General features: G+C 38.7%; 11 protein-coding genes across 11 annotated transcripts; 5 read left to right on the forward strand and 6 right to left on the reverse strand.

Annotated features, from left to right (window-relative positions):
* Positions 1–1,775: 1,775 nt before the first annotated feature.
* GCK72_006573 (uncharacterized protein) lies at positions 1,776–3,907 on the forward strand (the record flags this gene model as incomplete). Its single annotated transcript, XM_053725687.1, has 5 exons — positions 1,776–1,868; positions 2,859–3,140; positions 3,194–3,600; positions 3,651–3,751; positions 3,840–3,907. The coding sequence occupies 5 exons, from the start codon at positions 1,776–1,778 to the stop codon at positions 3,905–3,907; spliced, it is 951 nt and encodes a 316-aa protein (XP_053589881.1).
* GCK72_006574 (uncharacterized protein) lies at positions 2,883–6,075 on the reverse strand (the record flags this gene model as incomplete). Its single annotated transcript, XM_053725688.1, has 4 exons — positions 2,883–3,030; positions 4,512–4,750; positions 5,800–5,939; positions 5,991–6,075. The coding sequence occupies 4 exons, from the start codon at positions 6,073–6,075 to the stop codon at positions 2,883–2,885; spliced, it is 612 nt and encodes a 203-aa protein (XP_053589882.1).
* Positions 4,230–5,936, forward strand: GCK72_006575 (uncharacterized protein; the record flags this gene model as incomplete). Its single annotated transcript, XM_003113888.2, has 4 exons — positions 4,230–4,298; positions 4,354–5,271; positions 5,423–5,514; positions 5,726–5,936. 4 exons carry the CDS (start codon positions 4,230–4,232, stop codon positions 5,934–5,936), a joined length of 1,290 nt encoding a protein of 429 aa, XP_003113936.2.
* Positions 6,076–6,680: 605 nt separating the features above from the next.
* On the reverse strand, positions 6,681–7,828 carry GCK72_006576 (uncharacterized protein; the record flags this gene model as incomplete). Its single annotated transcript, XM_003113652.2, has 3 exons — positions 6,681–7,403; positions 7,457–7,672; positions 7,721–7,828. 3 exons carry the CDS (start codon positions 7,826–7,828, stop codon positions 6,681–6,683), a joined length of 1,047 nt encoding a protein of 348 aa, XP_003113700.2.
* Positions 7,829–10,936: 3,108 nt separating this feature from the next.
* GCK72_006577 (uncharacterized protein) lies at positions 10,937–12,086 on the reverse strand (the record flags this gene model as incomplete). The annotated part of the gene is made up of 3 exons (XM_003113353.2): positions 10,937–11,173; positions 11,219–11,660; positions 11,713–12,086. 3 exons carry the CDS (start codon positions 12,084–12,086, stop codon positions 10,937–10,939), a joined length of 1,053 nt encoding a protein of 350 aa, XP_003113401.2.
* A 175-nt stretch (positions 12,087–12,261) lies between these two features.
* GCK72_006578 (uncharacterized protein) lies at positions 12,262–13,487 on the forward strand (the record flags this gene model as incomplete). Its single annotated transcript, XM_003113627.2, has 3 exons — positions 12,262–12,438; positions 12,485–12,808; positions 12,867–13,487. 3 exons carry the CDS (start codon positions 12,262–12,264, stop codon positions 13,485–13,487), a joined length of 1,122 nt encoding a protein of 373 aa, XP_003113675.2.
* Positions 13,488–13,529: 42 nt separating this feature from the next.
* Positions 13,530–14,670, reverse strand: GCK72_006579 (uncharacterized protein; the record flags this gene model as incomplete). The annotated part of the gene is made up of 4 exons (XM_053725689.1): positions 13,530–14,073; positions 14,174–14,469; positions 14,520–14,589; positions 14,639–14,670. The coding sequence occupies 4 exons, from the start codon at positions 14,668–14,670 to the stop codon at positions 13,530–13,532; spliced, it is 942 nt and encodes a 313-aa protein (XP_053589883.1).
* Positions 14,671–15,351: 681 nt separating this feature from the next.
* On the forward strand, positions 15,352–17,223 carry GCK72_006580 (uncharacterized protein; the record flags this gene model as incomplete). Its single annotated transcript, XM_003113657.2, has 7 exons — positions 15,352–15,467; positions 15,511–15,833; positions 16,017–16,087; positions 16,137–16,443; positions 16,490–16,686; positions 16,731–16,988; positions 17,035–17,223. The coding sequence occupies 7 exons, from the start codon at positions 15,352–15,354 to the stop codon at positions 17,221–17,223; spliced, it is 1,461 nt and encodes a 486-aa protein (XP_003113705.2).
* A 242-nt stretch (positions 17,224–17,465) lies between these two features.
* GCK72_006581 (uncharacterized protein) lies at positions 17,466–21,307 on the reverse strand (the record flags this gene model as incomplete). Its single annotated transcript, XM_053725690.1, has 9 exons — positions 17,466–18,038; positions 18,082–18,510; positions 18,557–19,282; positions 19,330–20,082; positions 20,134–20,421; positions 20,464–20,565; positions 20,614–20,754; positions 20,895–21,078; positions 21,129–21,307. 9 exons carry the CDS (start codon positions 21,305–21,307, stop codon positions 17,466–17,468), a joined length of 3,375 nt encoding a protein of 1,124 aa, XP_053589884.1.
* Positions 21,308–21,706: 399 nt separating this feature from the next.
* Positions 21,707–22,626, forward strand: GCK72_006582 (uncharacterized protein; the record flags this gene model as incomplete). Its single annotated transcript, XM_003113848.2, has 3 exons — positions 21,707–21,817; positions 21,872–22,492; positions 22,537–22,626. 3 exons carry the CDS (start codon positions 21,707–21,709, stop codon positions 22,624–22,626), a joined length of 822 nt encoding a protein of 273 aa, XP_003113896.2.
* A 118-nt stretch (positions 22,627–22,744) lies between these two features.
* Positions 22,745–23,934, reverse strand: GCK72_006583 (uncharacterized protein; the record flags this gene model as incomplete). The annotated part of the gene is made up of 4 exons (XM_003113552.2): positions 22,745–22,893; positions 22,942–23,008; positions 23,061–23,143; positions 23,913–23,934. 4 exons carry the CDS (start codon positions 23,932–23,934, stop codon positions 22,745–22,747), a joined length of 321 nt encoding a protein of 106 aa, XP_003113600.2.
* Between the last annotated feature and the right edge of the window lie 565 nt (positions 23,935–24,499).

A 24,499-nucleotide genomic window follows, 5' to 3' on the forward strand; every position in this document is an offset into this window, starting at 1 on the left:
CTCTGTGAGTGCTCCATACGGTCATGTGACATAATGGAGCTATTACCACCTGTAGAGGGGAGGTCTGTGAGTCTAGAGCAATGCATCAAATGAGATTAGTTCCTTCCAATATATGACAGACTCGTTTTCTTGTTTTTCTTCTATTCACACATTCATCCATCGTTGCAACTTTGTATATCTATGTGCGCGTTGGCGCATCAGATGATCGGTCTTCTTCGGCTTCTTCTCCCTTTTCTGCTGCTTTTTCCATTCAATTCAGCGCACACAAAACAGAAGCACTCTCATCCTCAAACCGGCTTGACAGTCAACCCCTTCTCTCCGCGAGCGCGCCCTTCTCTCAGGGGCCATCGCTCCTTTTTCGTGTCCTTATTACACTCCGACGACGACGCTCACAGTTCTTTCTCTTTTCTCATTTTTCCTTCCTCTTTTCTTTTTACCACCACTCCTTCTTAGGTGTAGAAGACGTTGCCAATTTGAATGCGCGACTTCTTTTGCTGTGAGCGCGCTCTGTGACGACGGTGAGGGAGAAGTTGAAGTCTCTGGCGTGGCCCAAATTGCTTGCCATAACAATTTCGGGCCGTTGTCATCGTCGACGACGTCGCCGACAGCGGCAGCAACGACGCCATTTGCTTTTTGCTTATCACGAAGTGAAGCAAGAACCGGTTGGCACTTGTCTGAGACACCACAACCATCAAGTGCTTGCTCGTCTTCTATTCACGACTGTCAACGCCGTCTTCTTTTCTTTCTTCCTGCCACTTATGTAGTACAGTATATCGGTTCTACTTTTCTGCTTTTTCTGAAAACTTTGTGTTCCCTACATTCCTCCAACATTAATGAGCAGGTAGGTAAGTGACCATTCTTATCTTCTAGGAACTCATATATCTTCCTCTCCTCTTATTGCGTTATTCTCGGAGCAGTCGAATGTTTTATCTTGCGTAGTGATCTCGATGGCCACCTTATGGCCTTGACTCGTCGTACCTTCATTCAAATTCTCATACCTTCGACTGACCTAATCTATTTACTTTATGCTCTCTGAATCTACTCGAAAACTTCTAATTTCTGTGATTGTGAAGTGTGTACTTATCTCAATCGTAACAACTCCTTCTTCTTCTTCTTCTTCTTTTCCCGTCGTTGAGCGAAGAATCGTCATTTCCCCCCATTCTAACTAAAACTCGTTGTGTTTTGGCTGGTGACACAGGCTCCTGAAGGGCTGAAGGAACCGCCCCAACTTCTTCTGTTTCTCGCATGGGCGCCACATCATCTCGCACACTATTTCTGTGTGCCCCCGGGGTCTGACGATGCGGACGTACAGAAGAAGAAGAAGAGCCGAAAACGAGTTTTCATTCTCTTTAGATGGACGCGTTGGGAGGAGGAGAAAGAGTAGGAAACGAGGCAACACAGTCTGTGTCGGAAGACGAAGAAGACGTTTCTCATTCCTTGACGTGAAATAGTCTCTCTCGATTCACCACAATCTCTACTGTCCTTCAGTGGCGTGCGCCAACGGCGTAAACAGCAGTAGCGCCCTCAGGAGAGACAGCGGGATACTGTAAAAAGAGAGTGCTCGGCGAGTAGTGCGCAGAGAACTTTGATTGGGTAATTTATCGAATGATAACAGCCCCCGAATAGTTTGTCAGTTTTCGAGAAAAGGGAGGAAACGAGTCGAATTCCTTGATTCTTTGTATGGTTTGAACGTTTTGAAAATATCATCAAGTCATCGAAGTTCCAACCAAGAGTTCACGAAGTTTGTTTCATTTCTAACTTTTCATTTGTTTCCTATGAAATGCAAATTGCAACCCTCTTCTTGTCTTCTTCTTCCATCAATCGTCGCCGTTTTGTCGTCCGTTTTCTGGGTCACCGGAGCGGCGGCAGTCCCTGATAATTGATATGTGCGCAGTTTACGACGCAGTCTTCCGAAGACCTTGACGAGCTCATATCCATCGTCTCAATTCAAAAGTATTAGTATTCTTCTTCTTTATAAAAGATCATTTTCACAACGCAAGCATTTCAAATGCGATACAGTTTTAGTTGAGCCGGCTCCGCCTCTAACCTACAGTAGAATAGAGTTTTCTTCTCTTTAGAGTCCACGCCCCTTTTCTCTCTCTCCCCTCAATGTTCCCATCGTTTTCTGTTCACTTCAGTACCCGTCGTTGCGATAGTTAATGGCCTGACCCTCACCGGAGATTGGAATCTCGGAGCTCGCTGAGTTGGCAATATGTGTCGTCTCTCCTTCCTTTTCGGGGCGACGTTTCTTATGATTACTACCTTTTTATCCATCTTCTACTCAGTTACTGACCTTGAGTCGTACCGTTCTTCTCTCGTTCTACCCACATGACGTTTGATGACTCATTGAGATACACCTCATTCAAATCTTGTTGCTCTTCCTGTTATTCTCCGTTTGAATTCGTTTGCGATTCATAGTTTTCGCTTAGAAACAATTGATTTTTTTGACCGGAACTTGGAAAATTTGTTCATTGAAAGCGTTACGATACGATTTCGAAACTTTGATGAGCAAGCTTCTGCCTCGAAATTCTAGATCTCACTTTCCCTTTCTATCTTCTTCAGAAGAAGTTCTTCTTTTCTTGAATTGAAACATTTCTGACGGTAGAGCAATTTCAATACCTGATTCTTCTCTCCTTCTATCTCATCCCCTCCTTTTCTCCTGTTCACTCACCTTGATCCCCTACGGCTCTGCCTCTGACTCCGCCCACATCGCTCCACCCCTCGTGCGCGCTCACGCACAAACCCGCATTCAGTTTCCTTCCTTCTACCTTTGAGCGACAGCATCATCACTCTTTTAATTCAAATATTTTTCTATGCTCTTTTCATTCTTCTTAAATCATTATTATTATTATTTCCAGGTCAAGAAAAACTTCGATCGAGTCTCACTGCTCACTCGTCTTGAAGATCATCCATATCTTCGAGATGATCAAGATGTTGTCCAAGATGGCACTCAATCTCAGGAGACAGAAGGGATGCTCCTTCAGCTCAATGATGAAGAACGTCAACGGCTCATGAAGATAATCAGTACACCTGGGCCACAAACATTACGGATGGAGCAGATTCAAATGGGAGGAGAGACACAACATATACTGCAGCAACATCAGATCTCTGAACATCCATCTACTTCTGGATATTCTAATGTAAGTTCCATTTTCATACATTTCCAGACTATATCTATATTCATGTATTTCAGAATGCCTTTATATACATCAAGAGTGATGATGCCTACAAAGATGAAGCCCAACAACAATCCAACCAATTCGATGCCACTGTCAATTCTGTTGCTCACGGACAAGCCAGTCTATCAACTCTCGAAATGTTCAACTGTAATGGATCACCTAATGGAGACAATCTTCGTCGGAAGACGCCTGTCAGGAAACAAGAAGATTCTATTAAAGCCACTTGTAAAGTGTGCGGACACGATGTAATGTATTCTCCTCAAAGAACTTGGAACCTGATGCGTCACGTTTGGATTATGCACCAATCATCAAAACCCAATCAATGTTCGATTTGTGGCTATTCCCATATCAAACCCTACGTTAGGAAACACATTGATTCACAGCATAAACACGATGCGAATGCAAGTATTCTAGATTTAAAGTGAGTTGTCCTTCTAGAGATCTTCAATTTTCTCATCTTTTCTGTTTCAGATCACCCGAATTAGAAGCTGAATGGAGTCAACTTTTAGATCAGTGTTTCGGAGTAACATATCGGAAATGGAAGCACCATAAAGAAGATATTCAACAGCAAGGCAAGCTTATTTTTTATGTTGATCAGTTTAGAGAAACCCAATGAGCCACACAAGTCCTTTCCTCTGACCTCCTGTGTAGTTTTTGCAGCGGGTGAAGAAGACTACGGTCACGAACATCACTTTTCACCTGAAGACGATGTCATGCAACCACTATGATCTTCTTGTCATTTCCAGTGTTCTACTGTCATTTTAACGTTCTATCATTCTTTTCCTCTGTCATCTCTCTCTCTTCATATTTCACTCACCACACTGCCTTGTGCAATTAACACAAGTTTGGAACTTTATTTATATTTTAGCATAACTTTTATTTTTTGATACACTTTATTACAAATAAACTCGGATTAATGTTCTTTGTCGTTTTCTTTCTGCTTGTTTTCTTACAATGAGTTTCTGCAACTCTTGAATATTTGTAACTTTTGTAATTTTCTCCCCTTTTTCTTGACCTATTTTCTTCATTTTTTAATCATTTTCTTTCCAGATGCTCTCCAAATTTGTAGTAGTTGAAGTGAGTAATACGAACAACACAATGACGCTTGTGGAATACTTGGTAAGTTTGAAATCAGAATTATATTTCAATTACATTCTAATTTCTCTACTTTCAGGTAACACATGGATTCGATAAGTTTGCAGTTGTGACTGATTTAATGGATCATCCCTCTTTCAAATATAAAGATGGATCATCAAGTCCTGAATCACCTTCAACGACAGTATCAACCGCAGCTCAACATACACCTCCAAGAACTGCAGTTTCAACACCAACCTCAATAAGTACACCAGTTCCTCCACATAACAACAAACCGAGAGCATCAATTGAGTCAATAGCGAAAGCATTGTCAACGAAGAAGGTGTCACCAGCTCCTGCTGAAAAACAAATGCCAGCTCATATGAGTATGCTGCAACATCAGCTGTCCAATCCTCATGCGATGTCTCAACTACAAAAACTTCTTGAAGAACAACAGAAGATGACAATTCAGAAGAAGGAACAAGAGAGACAGCAAGCTGAAATTCATCGAATTCTTCTGCAACAGGCTGCTCAACTCAATACATTCGGAATTGAACGAATGACACCAGAATATGATGATAATCAACATAGCGAGACGATATCAAAAGCCAGTTCAGAAGACTTGAAAGCTGAAACAGATTCATCAGACTTCGGATTGGGAACCAGTGATGAGCAAGTTCGTGCTTCAATGATTCATCTTCTCAATCCAGCTTTCGGATCCGCTTTCGGACTTCTTGACACTGAAGCAATGTTTGGAACACCATCAACACCAACCTCTGGAACAAAGAGACGTAATGGAGATTCTGGAAGTGTTCCATCAAAGAAGCATCGCTGGCTCCCAGTCAACGAGCTCGAAGAGAGCCGGTCATCTCGTGGAAAGAATTGTGGAAGAGTTCACTGCAAAGCCACATATAAATGTGCACTCTGTGGAAAACCAACTACACTCAACTCAACAGGATCAAGATGGAACCTTCTGAGACATGTTATTATGATCCATTCAGATGCCAAACCATACAAGGTGAGTCAAAATGTCTGGAATTCGCATGATTTTGTGGTGTTGTTGAAGTGTTGTGTCCTAACATGTTCCTCTTTTAACCCCTTGTTCTCTGTTTCATGATATCTTTGTATGCGTGTGTGGTGCAGTCTTTTGTAGCTGTGTTCTTTTTCAGTGCTGGGATTGTGACTTCACTGGAATCAAATCAAACGTAATCTCCCATGCCAGACAATGCCGACACCGTGCCGACGATGCCCACGATATTACGTAAGTTTGAAAATGAATCAGAATTGAAGACAAATGAATATGATGTAGTGCAGTTTAATAGTGTGAAGTGTGAAATTTTATTCCTTTTTATATGCATGGAGTGTGATATTATCCCTCCCTTTCTACTTCCCTACATTTCCATCCTTCGACGCTTCATCCTTCCTTTTCTACCTGCTTTTTTTCTTTTTTCTTTCATACCGTGTTATTTCAGAACCGACGAGATGCGTGCCGAATGGAACCTCCGACTCCACGAATGCTTCCCAGACTATGTGCGTGCTAAGGAACGTGGATGGCAGCCAGAGGAGTCTCCAGAAAAGAAACCAGATGAAGAATCACCAGTGAAGACAGAAACGATTGAGGAAATTGAGCACATTGTGCAGCCACTTCTGAAGATAGAAGCCCCGCTTGCTGTTTCTTCGTAGATTCTTAATAAGAAAAATACTTTAGAGCCCAGTTATAATACTTTCAACATTTACTACAATTTGATGCAATTTCTTGTCCCATCCCGATCCAACTTATCCATTCCATTAAACATCCTTGCCTCACTTTGATAATCTGCATTCCTTCTTGTTATATCTGTGATTTGAGCGTTGCGCTGGTTGGTGCCTTTTGTCTTATTTCCCCGCAGGTCCGGTTACTCTTTCTTCGCCTCATCCCCTTCAAATGCCTTTACATTTTCTCTGTTATTGTGCCTTCTTTTTCACTGTACATCTCCTCTATACTTGGTCTTCCTATCCTTCTTCATTGTTCTCGACGGGTACAGTTGATGTGTTTAGCATTTTGCAATCCATCATAATTCGAGATTTCCAACAAGTACACTGATTCAGCATACTAGAAGTTTGACGCATAATCTTGAATTCTTTCATAATTTGTTACATGCATAAGTTGTCACAGTTTGATTCATATGGAGTCTCCCGATTCCCACAACACTATTTTTTAATACAATAAAACATTTTTTAAATCTGATTTTTTAAACAATTTTGAAGACCGAACACATATTATGACAACCATATTCACAGAAACAATTAAATTGATACCACCAAAATTTATATTTCTTCCCTTGAGAACGCTCCAAAATTTTCACAGTTTTTGATGTAGAAATTCACTTTATTCTCAGAACTAAACAACAAAACTATAAACTAATTTAAAATAACAAAAATAGGTAACTAATCCTTCTTCTTTCCGACATTATCTTCACTCATTTTCTTCATCATTTCCGGATCTTCCACCATCTTTCCAATATCTTTCAGAGATACTGTTTGTGATCCCCGTTTCGCTGCTTTCGGCATATTCGGACCTTTCTTCCACCCGATAAATGAGACGATTTTGAAAGTTGCTGGGTATTTTCCATCTTTTGAATACATTGACTGATAAATAGCCTCAGCAGCCATAAGAACATCTCGTCGAATTGTTCGATTCCTTCGATAAGTACAATGTGATTCAGCCATCAATTGCAAGTCATACATCAATGCAAACATATTCGGATAACCAACTTCAATCTCATCTGAATCCAATGTAATCATATCGAAACCAGCTGATGAAAGAAGACCTCCGACATCTTGAGAACGAACAAATGGAGAAATATGCGATGAAACACCTCCAAGACGTTCGAGTTCAGCCAGTTGTAATGAGCATCTGAGCTCGTAAAGTGTGTCTTCAGCAAGCATTGATCCGATGAATGGGCAATCTGGCTTCAGAATTTCATTGCATTTCTTCATCCATTGCGGAAGCTGATTAATCCAATGAGCAGACATTGAAGTTAGAAGAAGATCGAATTGGTTCTCATGGAATCCATCAAGAGTCTCCTCGTCAACATGACGACGTTCAACAATCACTTCTGAATCATCACACGCCGCACTTGATTGCACCATTCCACCGCTCATATCAATCTTAGAAATTTTGAAGGTTATTAACTTTGTCTGGAACTGATTTCTGCACTAACCTGAATAATCTTCCCAACATTTTCTTTGATTAAATGTGGAGTTATATTCCCGACTCCACAACCAATATCCAATACTAACGGATTGAATTTCGTAAGATCGAAAACTTTATCCGCAACTCTCCATCCAATTTCTTCTTTCAAATATTGAGCTGCTTGAAAATCGGGTTGCCGCACTGCCCAATCACGTTGCATTCGTTTCATTTCACGATCGAATACCTATAGATTCAGATATTTATTTTCAATTTTGAAGAACTTATAGCCAACCGCATTTTGAGCTGGAGCAGATTGAGAACTCGTACCAGCGGAATCCACGTGGCAGCTGGAGAATAGTCGACGAAACGGGAAACCACATGGTTTCAATCGGATAATCATTCTACCTTCGATAATATAGTTTTCTATTTTGAAGCTCGACATAAAAGTATGAAACGATTTCAAACAATTGATTTGATTGAAAGATCATATTAAAATGTCAGAAAATTGAAGCAAAAAGCAACGATTTATTAACGAAAGACGCTTCATTTTTAATGAAAATACCCTTACGTAGAAAGCAACATATATACATTTCACACATTTCACATTGAGAACAACCCTGAGTTTCCATTAAAACAAAAAAATGAATAAATAAACAACAACGGTTCAAAGAATTAAAGCATTTCAACCCGTTTTTAAACTAACAATTTCTCTTGACTAACAAATCTCACACGACGTCTGATTCCATTCGTATTTTCACTAATCTTCTGAATGTCACCGGTTGGAATAGATGAGTGATTTAGTTCTTGTTTGATCTGCTTCTCTGAGGTTTCTTCTTCTTCTTCTCCTTTCACTTCTTCTCTTCCTTTGGATCCTTCTTCTTCTCCTTTCCCCGAGTTTTCTTCTTTTGACTCTTCTTCTTCTTCTTGCTCGTCGTCATCTTCCGCTTCAACTGAACTTCCACTATTCCTTTTCTTCTTCTTCTTTATGTCTTCAGAAGACGATTTCATTCCAGATATTTCAGACACATTCTCGTCTTCAGATTCTTCTGATATCATTGATTCGCTCTTAGAATCATCAACTTCTGTGCATTCATCGGATTCATCTGTTTCAGTAGAAACTTCTTGATCTTCTGAATCCGATTCGCTAACGACGATGGAACCACACTCTGATCCGCTTTGAGAGTCGGATTCGACCATTTCTTGTATCTGAAATTCAATATCTCGTTTTTAGTCAGCATTTTTATATGCTACCATCAAAGCACGCGTATAAATCGCTTGAACTCTTTCTGGTAATTTAAGTTTGCTCCGGTCGATATTTGGGAGAAGATCGGCTATTTGCATTTCACCGTCATCGGAACACTGAAACAAACATCAATTATTAATCAAAACAATTTATTCTATACATCACGACGTACATAAACTTTATAATCTTCTCTCAATGTTTTCGTTTCTTCGTCGTAATATCTTTCGAATTCTTGATCCAACTGATCCCTTGTCTTCACTTCCTTTGGCTCCTTTCTTGTCTTCTGTAGCAATTCCACCGTCTTCTCTCTTTCTTTTTCTCTGATTTTTTGTTCTGCAAATGCTCTTTCTGCTTCTTCTTCAGAATCATAAATTTCGAAGTCTCGACTCGGAACAACATTCGAATACTCTTCAAGCGTTTCTTTCATCATTTCCTGGTTCCGACGAATAGTATCTTTCGTATGTTTCGACACGAAATCCATTGGTAATTGAGGTCGAGTTGAAATCAAATGCCAGAATATGATGATGTGACAAACATGAAGAAGAGCCGAAGACCACCAAGTAGATGGATACACATTCCAGCACAGTTCAATAGCTAGTAGTAATGGAACTTTCCAGAAGAACTGTTTCCATGGAATCTTCGAAATACTATCAACTTCCGGATAATCACAGAACAGAAGAAACGGAAGTTGATGGAAATACCAACTATAGAATTGATAGTGAAGAGAACGAGAGAATGCGATTCCGATGAGATTGGCTGTGCAGAATGCATAATAGGTTTCAAGTGGTCCAGTTCTTGTATGGATTCCTTGAAAAACACGAATGTGAAGAGAAGCTGGGAGACCATTTAGACGTCTGGAAATAAGATGAAAATTATATAAATAACATCTATAGATGTTAAATATCTTACCTGAACCACATATAGTATGCGAACAGACCGAGAACTGTGATATGTCCGACGAGCAGAGCAATATGGAATCGTTTGTCGAGGAACAACTGAAACCAGAAAAATTTTGATAATGTATTTTCTTTCATTTCGGAAAAAATTAGTTTCAGAATTTTAGTCTTGTTAGACAACTTCTCAAATTCATAGCGATTCCGAATATGACTAACCTCTTCAGGCAAAAATCTCCAATTTACTGTCCATTTGAACATGAAAACCCGACCCAGATCAAAAGATCTCTGGATGTATGATTTCCAGTCGTGAAACAAGAATATACCGCCAACATACAATTGGATTAGTCTGGAATGTTAGAAATTAGTAGTGTTCACACCAGAAATTAGTGATCTACTTACCCACAAACTGCCAAATATCCCAGTGTATGCTGGAAGGTATTATTGAGAATCAAAGTGAAGAATAGCGCAGGAGCAAACAGTAAAACGTTCATTTTAATTGATACTGCGACACTGAAAAATGCACTAATTTTTAGATTCCCATCATGTTTTGAAGTAAACTACCTGTAAAAAACACATCCAACAAGCCATTTTCGATAAAAAAATCTATCCATCGCCACATAAAAAAACATCATCGCAAGAGGATCATTGAATAGACGAAGCATAAAAATTGAGTGAATACGGTAGCCGGTTACTGTGACAAGAAACAAAACAATCGGAGGAATTCTCATTGTTTTCTGAAGAATTCGGAAGACCATGAAGACATTAAACAGGTAAAATGCTTGGAATAAATGCTGAGCCAATCGAATATTTCGTCCCGAACTTGTCAGAAAGTAAAGGATTCGATAGAGGAAGAGATGACCAGCGGGATAACTGAAAATTCAGAATGAAGAAAAGAGGATTCTGATTTGTAAGAGCTTACACAATAGGACCAGTGTCTCCTCCGATTTCCGTATAGTTCATAATTCCCTTATTCACGTAACATTCGACTTGTTGCATATACGTACTCCAGTCGATTTCTGTGTCTGAAACATAGCATTTTCCTACTGGAAAATGATTTAAATCTCTTACATTTAACTTTCAGAATAACAATATGTGAAAGACATGCTTCAATAATCATCAGAATCGCAGCTACTGCATTGAAACCGAGTTCATTTGCTGAAAACAGCCCAAGCAGAATGCGAGAGACAAGCTCCCGCATTGATATGAATCTGAAAATCACCCTTTCAAGAAAAGAAACTCAAATTTTGCTAAATATTCAAAAAATATTTTCAGACAGCTAATCTAACTGATTATGTTTGTATTAATTGATAAATTCACAATGTGAAAGAACACTTTATAAAAAATAAATATAACAGAGAACACAACCAAATTAACGGCGGTAACGATATTTCTTGAACATGAACCACAACTGGAAAACGCCATTCTGGAATTGACACTTGTAACCGTTCTTGTGAAGAGTTTCCCATTCACGATTGACAACTTTGAATGCAATATCTTCGTATGGAGGTCCTGATTTGAAACGGATCACTGCGAAATCCACATCATCGCACGGTGTAACTATGAATGTTGGAGTTTTCGTGGCATCAAGAAGATCCGGATAAAAAATCTGAAATCATAACATTCAGGTAAGACTCCACTTGAATAATCTTACATTAAACTTGTATCCTTGAACTATCTTCGGCGGCGGATTATCTTGATCGTAGTGAGTTTGATTGTACTTATTCCAATCGAATCCAGTTTGCACACGATTCAAATATGTTGGTTTACGCGGACGGTACTTATCTGACCACAAATGTTTTTGAGTTTCGAGCTGTTCTTCAACAGAGAACATTGATTCATCGCCCTCCATTCCTTGACGAGCAATAGCCAACATACGAGAATCTGGGGCAGTTGAAGAAGTGGCAGCTGTGGAACCAGATGGTATGTCTCCACGATTTCTGTTTCGTCGCAAAGTGAGATTTTCTATATCTACTTGAGAATCAATAACTTCGATTCCAGGCATTGTGTCATCGAAACTGTTGTACGGAGGACTGTAACATCCGATACGATAAAGCTCCAACGTGACATCTTCTAGTTGATCTTCTGTTAATGCTCTGAAAAAATAAATAGTTGAATTGGTTTGATTCATTTTCAGATGCTTCATACCTCCACTTCCTCTCTTTTTCTTGCTCATCAAGTTCTGGATCATCAAGTGATTGTACGTCGATCTTTCTTCTAACTTTCTTCGATAACTTCTCATCATCCTCGTCCTCTTCTTCATCTTCTTCGCTTTTAATTCTCTTAACAGGCGGAGCTGCTTCAACTGGACGATTCTGAGTTGCCGACTGAATCTCTTTCTTCTGCTCTTCCTTGATTCTTGCCAATTGAAGACGAAGAACTCGTCCATGATTTTCACGAACTCTTTTTCGTGCAATGAATACTTTGATTTGACCATCCATCTCTTGCCAGAAACCCATATTTCCTTCTTTATCGCGTATTTTACTTTGGATATTTCGTTCCGTTGTCAACAACTGTTCCATGGTTTGGTTCTGTAAAAAACGTTATTTTAAACATTGAACTCGAATATTTTCTCGTGAACTGCCAACATTTCCTAACGTAATTATTACATGCCTACGTGTAATTTCAGCAACATCAATTCTCAATCAGTAAGTTTACAATAAACTTGAAGGCGTGAGTTGGCAAAGTTCGGAAGAAATGGAGTCTTTGAATCATCAGGATGAGGTCTTTGAAGAGCAACAAGACGTCGGGCCTGCACTGCCGCCACCTAGAGCGAATCAAGCAGAGCTTATCGATGAGAACAATGTTGATTATGAGATTGTGAACGGAATTCCATGTTATCAACCGGATCATGTGATCGATGGACATGTCAAAGTGAGCATAACAAAATGGCGAAGTGGTTTTACAAAGTGTCGTTTAGATTTTCGAGAGAATCGGTTACGACGATAAAGTTGGAGCCACTTTCTTTGGTCTCGCTCCTGACGAAAAGGAACTTGTTGTTCGCGTTGCTCCAGTGGACGCCCTGACTCATGTCGTTCGTGCTGAAGCAGGATTCTTGTGTAAAGTGGAGGCAGAACTCCAAGATTGGCGCCTTTTCTCTCAAGTTCACAAAATTTTCATGACTGATGATGCATTCCATATGACGTTGTACTTCCGTGGAGGACCAACTTTGGAACAGTGTTTCGAAATCCGTAATAAGTTTACCTATGGAACGGTCGGACGTTTGGCGACGGACGTTCTCAATGTTAGTGTTTTCTCCTATTTTATCTGTTACTTTTATTCATAACTTTCGGAGTTTTCAGATCATTCGTTGCGCTCATAAACATGGTTACCTTCTCCGAAATGTCAATTTGGACTGTTTCCATTTCGACGCAGCTAGTCGCCATCTTTTCATGGGAGACATTTCATCTCTCGTGAAGAACATTCAATCGGAAGATGGAGCCCCAACAGCTTCTTATGTTGGAATTCTCGATTACGCTCCTCTCATTCATCACTCGGGAGGCAAAGTCGGAGCTCGTCAAGATCTAGAATCTTGGTTTTATCAAACAATGCATTTGGTTCTTGGACAACTGCCATGGAGTTCCTCGAGCTATAAGGAAGCAGGTCAAAAGAAGGGTGAATTTTTGAAGAGTGAAGAGTTCACTACTTTGCCGGATGTTTTCCATAAAATTGCCGAAATCGTGTTCTCTAAAGAGAATTCGGTTACTGATGATGAATACGGCAAGCTGTCAGAACTCGCGGAACAAATCTACAAGGATCTCGGTAGAATTACTGATCACGAAGAAAACATGGATTTTGAGCGTGAGCCGACACCAGAGGAAATTCCCCGTTTTGTGATGTGCCGTGACGATGAAATTCCAGCAATTCCAGAAGAAGAGGAACCCGAGGAAAATGAGAATCAAGAGGAAGAAGAAACCAACTAAAAAACTAAAGAATCCTGATAGACCTTTTATGAAAATAAATTATTATGACTTGCAAAGCAGTAAAACACTCACCTTGAACGAGTTCTGAACATCACTTTGCACTCCAGTATGAACCTCTCCTCTCCGTTGCGATAATTTCTTTTGTATCTCATCCTCAGCGATTCGAGTGATGTCGGTCCACCATGTCTCATTTTTCGACCAACCATCCAATTCTCGATAAGTTTTGATATCTTCGATCAAATCTTCGTAATCATCCATCGACTTGCATGTAGATTTCATGTACTCAATGGGGTTCTCTAATTCAAAATCAGGAACAGATGATGAATCAGTATTTTCATCAGAAAATCGAGCGTATCGAGAAAGAAGATCGATCGCTTTTGCTCTTCCTTGTTCAATGCGAATCCGAGTTCTTTCTTTCACTTGATCGAGTTGAAACTCTCGTTCTTTCGAATCAGTCATTTGTCCAGCACGTAAATCAGCGTCTCGCTTCATCATCTCCATGTCTTCTTTCACAGCAGCACGTGAATCACGTATACGCTTGTATTCTGCAGCTTCCGTCAGGTTTTTACGAATTCGCTGACTTGCTCTGTAATATTTTTGTTTTAGAAAGAGTTTACTTTAGGTGATAAATGAGTGCCTATAACAATTTATTGGTTTTAATAAATGATAAAGCATAAAAAACGTACTCTTTCGTAACTTGTTCTTGTGAGAGTCCACTTTTTCCTTCTTTCTCCAACTTCTTTCCCCAAACAAACGTTTGCGTAAGCTTCGTATCGTTGAACGGATTGTTGAGGTTTGTATAATTGAGTTCTGCTGGAATTAAAGAATCTTCGACATCAGCTGTTCTTCTGCTTGCATCCTTTTTCATCTTCTTTGCCATACGTCTCGCTTTCTTCTCCTCGGGTGTTTCGTTTGCTTTCATTTCTTCTTTCTGACGGCGTTTCTCCATCTTTTTCAGCAGTCGCTGCTCTGCGAGTGTTTTCTGAAACAAAATATTTTTCAATCTGATATTTTTATAGATTAAAAACTTACATTCATTCTTCTCGTTTGTTCATCTGCCGATTCTGATGAAGAAGAGGAAGACGGGGATCTCCGACGCTTTCTGCAGAGATATTGCTTATTCAATTCGAATCAATACAATTAGAACTTACCTTTCTTTTTTCATTTTCTTTTCCTTGCCCATTTTGATCGAAAAGCTTTTAAAAAATCAAGAAAGAGAAGTATTCGAAATTGAGTTGTCAAGAAAATTGTTGTCAGGTTTGGTGTTTCGTCTGCAAACACCGCGACTGCGAGCTGCACACATTTTATCAAAAAGTTACTGAATTCCTGATTTCAGGGTGAACTGAAGACCTTATAAGTTATAACAAGACCAATCAAAAAAGTCGCAAGAATAAAAGATTGTGCATTATTTTTAATAAAGATTATACGTTGGTATGGGTCTTATTGTGATGAAAGGTGTTTCTGCTTATGGAATGTTGGGAATAATTTTAATTTTAATTATAAAAAGCTCTCCTATAGTTGAAGAGTATTAATTTAAAATTCGGTACCTTTCACAGTTAAACGATCACTTTACAACTCGAAAGTTGAAACCTTCACATATCGTAAATGTAAAAACTTTCCCAGCCGGTAGTCAACCTGTGTTTGTTTGACTAATCATGAGATGGCTAATCGGAAAAGTGTACAATGTTAATCTATCAAACATTAACAAAAATCAATCAAACTTTTCCCAAGTTTCACAAATGTTTCTTCAATTATTGCACAAATAAAACTTCATTCGATACGGTTATTCGAGACGCTTCCCGTCTCAAGTGGATATCAACATTTCACACCTGGCAGACACGAAATTTCTACATTTGAACGAATAATGAACTTCTATTTCTTTCTTTTCCTAAAATTATTCACTATTTATTTATGCTTTTTGACGAAGGCAGTAGATTCCAGTGATGATGAGTATCGACTTTTGAAAGATTTACGAGAAGGGTAAGACTAGACTTAGACATAGAAACTACAGTACCCCATCCAGATATGATCCAATGGAACGTCCAGTTGCTGATCATATGAAACCAGTCAACGTGAAACTTCGATTGATTCTCCAGCAACTAGTGGATGTTGATGAGAAGAATCAAGTAATAACTCTTGTTGTATGGACACAATACACGTGGAGTGACTATAAAATGAAATGGTCTCCAGATGAATACGGTAACATTACAACACTACAAATACCATATGGAACACTGTGGAAACCTGATATATTGCTGTTTAACAGTGCAAATGAACATTTTGATTCAAGTTTTCCTGTGAATATGGTGGTTTCGAGTGATGGAAGTGTTCTATTTGCGCCACCAGGTGAGAAGATTTTGAAGACTTTTTGAAGAAAGTTTCAGAAGATCTTCTGAAGGTCGTCTGATTCAGTTAAAGGAGGAGACACGCCCACATTTATCACAACCCCGAGTGGGCCGACTTACCGTACTTTGAGCCAAAATGTTTTTTTGAGTTCTCACATCCTTTAAACTCATCACGAAATTCCAGGAATAATGCAATTCTCATGTTCACTCTCTATGACCTGGTTCCCATACGATGAACAAGTTTGCTATTTGAAAGTAAGATGTATTCGATACCAGCCAATTCACACACTTTTCGGTTTTTCAGTTTGGCTCCTGGACATACGGAAAGAAGCTAGATCTCCAAATAGACGATGCTGATCTACCCGATGGACACAAGATGGATCTTCAATATTATGTTCCAAACGGAGAGTTCGATTTGATTTCAACTCCAGCATTCCGAAAATCAACGACTTTTCTAGACGAGACTTATGTGGAATTGTACTTTCATATGCATTTGAAACGAAGAACAATGTATTATGGACTCAATTGGATTATCCCTTCGATTCTGATCTCTTTGAGTAATATTCTTGGATTCACAATGCCTGTGGAGTGCGGAGAAAAAGTTACTTTACGTAAGATCCGTGTGTTTGTTGTTTTTTCATTAAAATTGTATTTCAGAAATTACAAACTTCCTCTCAATTATGGTTTTTCTTGCAATGGTATCTGAAGTAGCTCCGCCCACTTCTGAATCTATTCCAATTATTGCTGCATTCTTCTCATTTGCTATCGTTATTCTGGGTGTTTCTATCTGTGTTTCTCTGATTACTGTCAATATTTTTTATCGACATCCGAAAATGCATCGAATGGGAGACTGGGTATAAATACCAGTTGTCTGTTTCCATGAATTCCAGTTTTTCAGACAAGATATATATTTCTTGAATGGCTTCCATGGATTCTATTGATGAGCCGGCCGGATCATGTTTTTCGAAAACCGAAAAGAGAGAAAAAGAAAGAAGAAGACGAGGAATCAAATACAGGGAAAGTGGAGATCATGGAATTGCTTTCGGAGCAACAGAATCAGAATCCACGTCCACGTCTTCTTGTGAATAGTCAAATTGTGATGGATTCAACAATTCCATTTCTTGAAGAGGTCATCGGATATCTGAAAGTTTTCAAAGTTTGTTTCTTCTCAAAATTTTCTTTTTTCAATTCTAGTTTTTCAGGCAAAACTAGACGATGACGAAGAAGAAGAAGAGGAGATTCTGAATTGGAGATTCATGGCAATGGTCATCGATCGATTCTCACTATTTCTATTCACTGGCCTCATTTTTGGAACAACTTTTGTCATTTTCGCAGCATGTCCCAACTTGTTGTCAGCAGATCAAATCATCGAAACAGCACATGTCCCTTGAAATCTCAAAATTTATATTATTAAATTGAGTTTATTTTTTGTCGTTTTTCTTTCATTCAAGAGAAGCAGTGCAACAAGAAATAAATCTAGTCATTTATCAAATATCAGTAAGAGTTCGGGAGTTTTCAATAGTCAATAGTATAATTATTCTACAGTAAAAGAGAAAGAATGAACAATTAGAGCTCAATCAATATATTTTAACATTACAGTGAGTATGAGTTTCGAAAGCTCGACGAGAACAAGTTAGTGGCGATTGATTCTCCATGCTCCAATGAAATCACACAACGTATGACCATCAACAGGAATGTCTGAAGGCTCTTTGAAGTGATGAAAGTGTCTCCGGTTTTTCGAAATTTTCTCTCGTTCGATTCGATCGATTTGAACCAAAAATGGGTTGACATCGAGAATCAGTTCCTTCCGAGAGTGCCGTCCATTCAAAGCTTCATAAATACTTTGAAGGTTTTCGGAGTATCTTGTCTCTTTTACTGCGAGTTCTCGACGTTCATCGTCCCAAATTCTTCGAATTTCCGGATGACTTATTACCGAAAATCCATCAGGAATCACGTCAAAATACTCTTCCATGAGATGTTCTAGTCTCTCATGAGTTTTTGAAGACGATCCTCCTGGTCTTTCCCAATCTTTGTCAAAACCACTGGATACGAGTTGTCTTGAAGTGAGTGGAAATGGTTTCGTGGGAGCCAAAGAATACAAATGAGCTTGTCGGAGAAGTCCTTGCAAGTCGTGATCCACAGATTCCGAGAGTTGGCGGATGGTAGAATCGTCGATGATGACGTTCCGACAGGAATACACAACTCTCTAAAATCGGATAATACTTTTTGAAAATAGCGTTTTTTAATACCTGCACATATTTCTGAATGTTACAATCATTTCGCCCCAATCGAACTTCCAAATAAGGTCTTTTTAATTCAGTTTGAGCCGTTCGGCGTGGCCAATCATTCTGACAAGTGAATATTATTGGAACTGCCGATTCATTCACAATTTCCAGTAGTCCATTGACACCAAACCGATCAGCTGTATCAAAGAAGACGTCGACATGTTCAAAAACTATCAGACTTTGTATGAAATCTTTCGGTTGTTTTCTGGGTGTTGGTTCTTTTTGACTGCTAATGGTTTTGAAAAATGTGGTTTCAAAACGAGTCGGTTGTTGATCGACACGATGAGATCGAATCGATTCTTGAAGCTTCTTCTTAATTTCGGCACCAGATCGATCTGTTTCAGGACCAATTGAGATGATTCGCATATTTGCTTCTTTTGCTAATGCTCGAATCTGAAAAAAAAACTATTGTATTGAAATAAAATCATTGAACAGCTACCAGTGCGGTTTTCCCAACTCCAGTCGGCCCAATCAACACCAATGGGTTCTCTAGATCATCGTCGTAACCTTCTTCTTCATAATCAGAATCTTCTTCTTCTCGGTCTCTTTTCTTTCTGCCTCTTTTTGAACCTCCATTCTTCTTTTCTTTCTCTTTTTGCAACTCTCGCTCCAGATCTTTTCTGACTCGTCGCTTCCATCGATTCAGCCATCTATTGATCTGATCTTCCGTTTCCGATCCTTCAACTAGAGACTTCATGTCTGGCGGATATATGGTTGTTGTACAAGCGCCATCCGGAACTGAGAGTTTTTCAATAGTTAAATTTTCTGTTGATTTTCTCGGAAACAATAGATTAGGAACTTTTGATTCGATTGGTCGAAGCTCAGAGTCTACAGAGTCCACAGCGAGTATACTTTCATCGAAAGATCTTGAATTGAAAAGTTTCTCATCAATGGTATAAGTTGTATCTTTATCAAATACACTCGGCTGGGAAGGCATTTTCAGCATGTATTCATAACTTTCCGGATGCAAATCACCCCAGTGTTCTTTTCGTTTTACACCAATTGACTTCTTTGGAATTTCTTTAATTTTCGGAACAACAGGACTATCCGAAAGAGATATAGGATCTTGAGAGCTATTTAAATCAAGTTTCGGTTTGGGTTTCGGTGAGAATAACGAAAAAAGTTTCGGAGCACTCGAGGAAGGTTTTGGTGCAGAAGTTGATGCCTGAAAATAAAAGTATTCAAAACTATTTCATTCAAATAAACTAGTACCTCGTTTAATTTCATGCCTGATATTTCCTTCTTCGGTGGCTTCGAAAATATTGAAGCCTCGCTCGTTGAAGAAGTTGATATTGTTGTCACAGTTTCTTTGCTTTTCAATGAAGAGGAAGAAGATGAAGAGGTTGTAGCAATGACTGTGGTTTCAGCAATCACTTCCAAATCGACTTTATTAGAGGATTTTGAAGAAGCAATTGTCTCACACTCAGAAATAACAACGATATCTGGTTCTTCAGAAACTTCTTTGACAGTGTTCTTTCTTCTGTCAGCTGTACCGAAGTAAGCTGAAGATCGACGAGCTTTCTTTCGCTCTTTTTTAGCATCTTCTTCAGCTTTTCTCGCTTTTTCTTCTGCTTTTCTAGCTTCTTCCTCTGTTTTTCTTGCATTTTCTTCTGCTTTTCTCGCTTTTTCTTCTGCCTTTCTCGCATTTTCTATTGCTTTTCTAGAATCTTCTTCTTTCTTTTTAGAAGACTTTGGAGTGAAAAAACTGAGCATCGTAACATTTTTCTTTTCGAAGTTTCCCTCAGTTTTTTCAGTAACTGTTTCCACACTTTCCTGTATCAGATACCCAGATTTTCGGCGACTTCTTTTCGGATTCGGTTCAATTTTTTCTTGTTCCGGAACAAGTACCCGCTTCTTTTTACTGTTTTTTTCTCTTTCTTGGAGTTCACCGTCATCCGAATTCTCTGGTTTTTCGATCGTATCAGAATTTGGGCGAACCGATCTACGAGATTTTCGAGTTGGTTTCTGTAAAACACTAGCAAGTTTCAAAAAAAAATCTATATAAAATTTTCTTACAGATTCAATTACTTCATCCTCGTAATCAGTGTTTCTCGGTTTCTCAACTTTCGCCGGTGATTTCAAAGGAGAGGCAGAGCCTTTGATCAGTGATTTTCTTCTTGATGATTTCTTTCTCACATCCTGTGATTCAAGGTCTTTTTCACTAGACACTGAAGACTCAGCGGTCTCAACACTGCTTTCTACGACATTTTCACAGGACGATGATGTTGTCGCAAACAGATCACCATCACCAAAAACCATTTCTGCGTTGAATTGAACAACATCGCTATCTCGAATTGAATCAATCTATAAAAAATCGTTTGCAATCAATTAAGAGATTCGTGCTACCATCGTTTGAGATGTTGGTGTTAACACTAATTTAACTGTACTAAGTCGTTCGCGATTCGCTGCCACTTGATCATCATCCGGCAAAGCCAAATTTAACGGGTCCTGAAAAAATTATTTTTTATAGTTTCGATAGATCGGCAGTATTCTTACGTATGATGGACGGGGAGTGATGACTCTTATTGAACAAATATTATGAAACTTCAGTTTTGAAGATTTATCAATTGGTGGGGTGCTGTTTTCACCAATACTTCTACTCTTTCTGTATTTGTTGATGACTTTCTGAGCGGCTTGCTGAGTCAAGGACTTTAAAGCTGTAGCAGCTATTACGTGCCGTTTCACACCAGGACGTTTCAGGCAAGGTTTAACGACAACACGTTCTCCCAAATCAAACTAAAATGAAAAATTCAGACGAATATGTTTTTAATTCTTACTGAATATCGTATCGGCTTGGCACGTTTGATCACAGGAACAACTGGCTTCTTTTGCTCATATTTTACTTGAACGGCTCTTTTCGGACGTGGTTTTAAGTCCACCGGGCTTGGAATATCTTCTGTTCCTGGAGCCATTAAGCTATTTAAAATTGATAATCCAATTGATGAACGACGGCGAGCATTCCTGAATTATAAATATATTTAATAATAATTTAATATAAAATTTTTAGTTACCTTTTTTCTATTTTTGCTTCTTCCGAATTCTGTTTTTCGGGTGTCACTTCTAATGGTTGCTGTTCTGGTGGCTTTTCCTCAGGTTTATTTTCTTCAGGTATCTTCTTTTCGGGGCTTATTGGTCGATCCGATGCCAAATTGTTCTCTGGCGAATTCTCCTTTTCTATTGGACACTCCATTCCTGAAGTACTATTGTTTATTAATAAAATTTGTAGAAAGGAGATGAGAAACATCTGATAATCGGTAATATATAATTAATTTTGAGAATAGATTAAAGTTATCTGATTTGGAAATGCATATCGACGAATATGCCGAAACCTGAACAGCAATAAATGGAGCTTTGATATTGGTTTTAAAAACAATCACTCCGCGCTTATTCGGTTCTAGTCTCCGTAGAGCGCACTTACTCTACGCTGCGTCTCCTTATTCCATTACTCTCTCGCTTTTACAATTAGCCATTGGAGGGAATTCAAATACGATTATTTCCGTGAACTTTTAACAAATTCCGTAATTCTGAATGAGGACAGCGAAAGAAACGTCGAGAATCCAAAAAGATTACCATATTAGTATCAGTTCCAATGACGGAAACCATGGAGAGTGTCGTAATCGAGAAGCTCGAGAATCTTGATTTGAATAAGGATGAGATTTTGAAAAGAGCTGAACAAATTGATAAGGATATCAAGGATGGGGTAAGACATCAGATTGGTTTGTCTATATTCAAGTCGAAACAAAGAAGTTTCCAGAAGTATTCAATAATTCCACCTCTGTCGGATGAAGAACAAAAGCTGTTGGATGAGGAGATCGCAAAACGTGCTCCACCACCAGAAGGCGTTCCAGAAGCTGTTGATTTTCCACTTCATGATTTGGTTCGTGAATTGGAATTGGATAAACCTGTTGAGGGAACTGATCCAGAATTCTACGAAGAATTGAAGAGAAAGGATGCGAAGACGGTTTACAAGAATATGAAAGAGGTTGGATTTCAGGTTTTAGCTGAGTCTGATCTTGAAAAATTGAAGATTCCTGACTCAATCGCTCGTAAATATCTTCCTGACTTGGCTCGTCGATTCGTGGAATTCGAAAGACGTGTCAAACGAATGGAACGAATGCTTTGGGCTCTTCCAAGAGAAGATCGAAGTCTTGAAGAAGATCGATTCGAGATTCTCACTGAATTACTGGATAAAAGTTGTCAAGGAATGGAGATTTGGGAGGAGCATTGCGAGCGAAAAATTCCATTGGGTCATCGTTGTGTTCTGGAAGGAGAACTCATTCATCTCATCACTTCGAAATTCGATTTGATTGAGAAAATTTGTGGAGAATTTCACAAATTGAAGGGGATGAAATCTGAAGTTGATGATGAACGTGATGTATGTGTATCCTTATGATTGGAACAATTAGAACATTTTTTCAGATGCTTCGCTACGAAATCCGCCATTGTGATATGATCTTCACGGAGATTCACGAGAAGTTTTTGAAATCTTACTTGGATATGGACTGGTGAAATTTGATCTCAACTGAGAGCTGTGCAAAAAGTTATTCTTTTTATAAATTATTGTAGATTATTGTTTTTTAATTAAGGAAAGCAATATAAATTTATTAGAAATCACGAGAAAGCAAATTCAAAATCTGCCAAACATTGAAAGTAACGCATTCAGAACATCAGATTTCGGTCTCTGTTGTGATGGACGTTTCCTCATTGATTCCTTCTTTTCCGGTGCTTCAGTTGTTGGTTCATTTGATTCAGGCGACGTGGAATTGGTCAAAAATTCTGAAATCTATCCAAATTTTCAAAATTTTTGTTAATTTCTCAACTCACCGAAATTTTCTACAGTACCATTTCGAAGAGTGAAGCTTGCATACTTTTCAGCTTTTGTCGGAGATTTCTGAAATTAAAAAAAAATAATATTTGGGAGGTCTGCATTCTCAGTTACTAACTTTTTCAGTTTCAACAGTATAACTTCCATTAGAATTGTTGCGAATTGTGATTGAACCGCCGAAGAGAGGAATGCGGATTTCAGCTGAAAAATAAATATCATGAAGGTTCATAAAATCTGTTTATGTTTCTGAGATTCCTTGAGTTGAAATTTCAAGTCAGATGCTTACAATTCGAAACTTGCAAACATTTCGATTTTGAAGTCTCATTTTTCCTGAATCAGAACTATCAGGGATCAGAAACCTTTTTTCTAGCAAAGTACCGTGCAGTTAGATAAACAATTTGGCCTTTTTCAGTTGAAAATGACCAACTTTGAGAGGGTGTTACGGTATGGCTGAATGTCCCACAAAGTAAATTATGTATAAACCATACAGAACAACGGTAGAGCTTTATTTTTGTAGTTGACAACTTTATTGCACGGACACTCTCTAGAGAGTTATGGTCATTTTAAGAGGACAGCTCAAAAATCGCATTATTTTGCATTGAAATGGGGCGATTTGAGGGAGAAATTACTTTGTCGATATGTAACTCTCTAGGGAGTGTCCGTACAATAAAGTTGTCAACTACAAAATAAAGCTCTACCGTTGTTCTGTATGGTTTATACATAATTTACTTTGTGGGACATTCAGCCATACCGTTACACCCTCTCAAAGTTGGTCATTTTCAACTGAAAAAGACGAATTTGTATATATTTTTGGCCGGTACTGTACATCTGATTTTGTATTGTTCCCGGTGTTCTACATATAAGTCAAATATGAGATATAGGTCAGTTCCGGTTTTTTATACGAAACTCTGTGATTGTGTGTTCGAGAGAAGAAAGCGAGATGTTTCATGCTTCGAATCCGATCGCTTACCTAGAATTCCCAAAACCAGCATAGAAACAAGAGCAAATCTCAGAAAAGTGGTCATTCTCGTTTGAATTAATTCAAAAGAATCAATATAATATTAGTGGAGAAAAAATGTGAGAAAATATGAGAAGCTGTGAATGTAAAAGAAAAGGAAGGGCTTCTCCGCTTCTTTTTTCTCTCCAGAGACTTCTCGAATTTGTTGTTTTTTTTTCGTCTTTCTTTCCTATCAAATACTCTTTTTCCTTTTCTTTTCTTCTGTATCCAAATCCCAATTTGTTCGAGAAGAAACACGCAAAAAATGCAAAAATATCCGTTTTTCTTCTTTTCCTTCCGCCGATCGTTGATCCAATTGTCCTCCTCTGGAGACACGATGCTTTTGATTGACACTGACGTCTCCGCTTCTTTTTTGACGTCTTCTGGAATCTTGAAGACAATTTGAATAGAATCAGATGAGGAAAAATAGAAAAGAGAATCGGAACTCTGGGAGAGGAAGTTGACAATTAGTGCGTTTCCCTTGAGATTTTTAATTACAGCATACTGGAAGACTCTTCAAAAATTTTTTCAGAATCTCACGAAGAGATCGAAGTTCTGAA

Source organism: Caenorhabditis remanei, chromosome II (genome assembly GCF_010183535.1).
Source record: "Caenorhabditis remanei strain PX506 chromosome II, whole genome shotgun sequence".
In the NCBI taxonomy this organism is placed as follows: domain Eukaryota; kingdom Metazoa; phylum Nematoda; class Chromadorea; order Rhabditida; family Rhabditidae; genus Caenorhabditis; species Caenorhabditis remanei.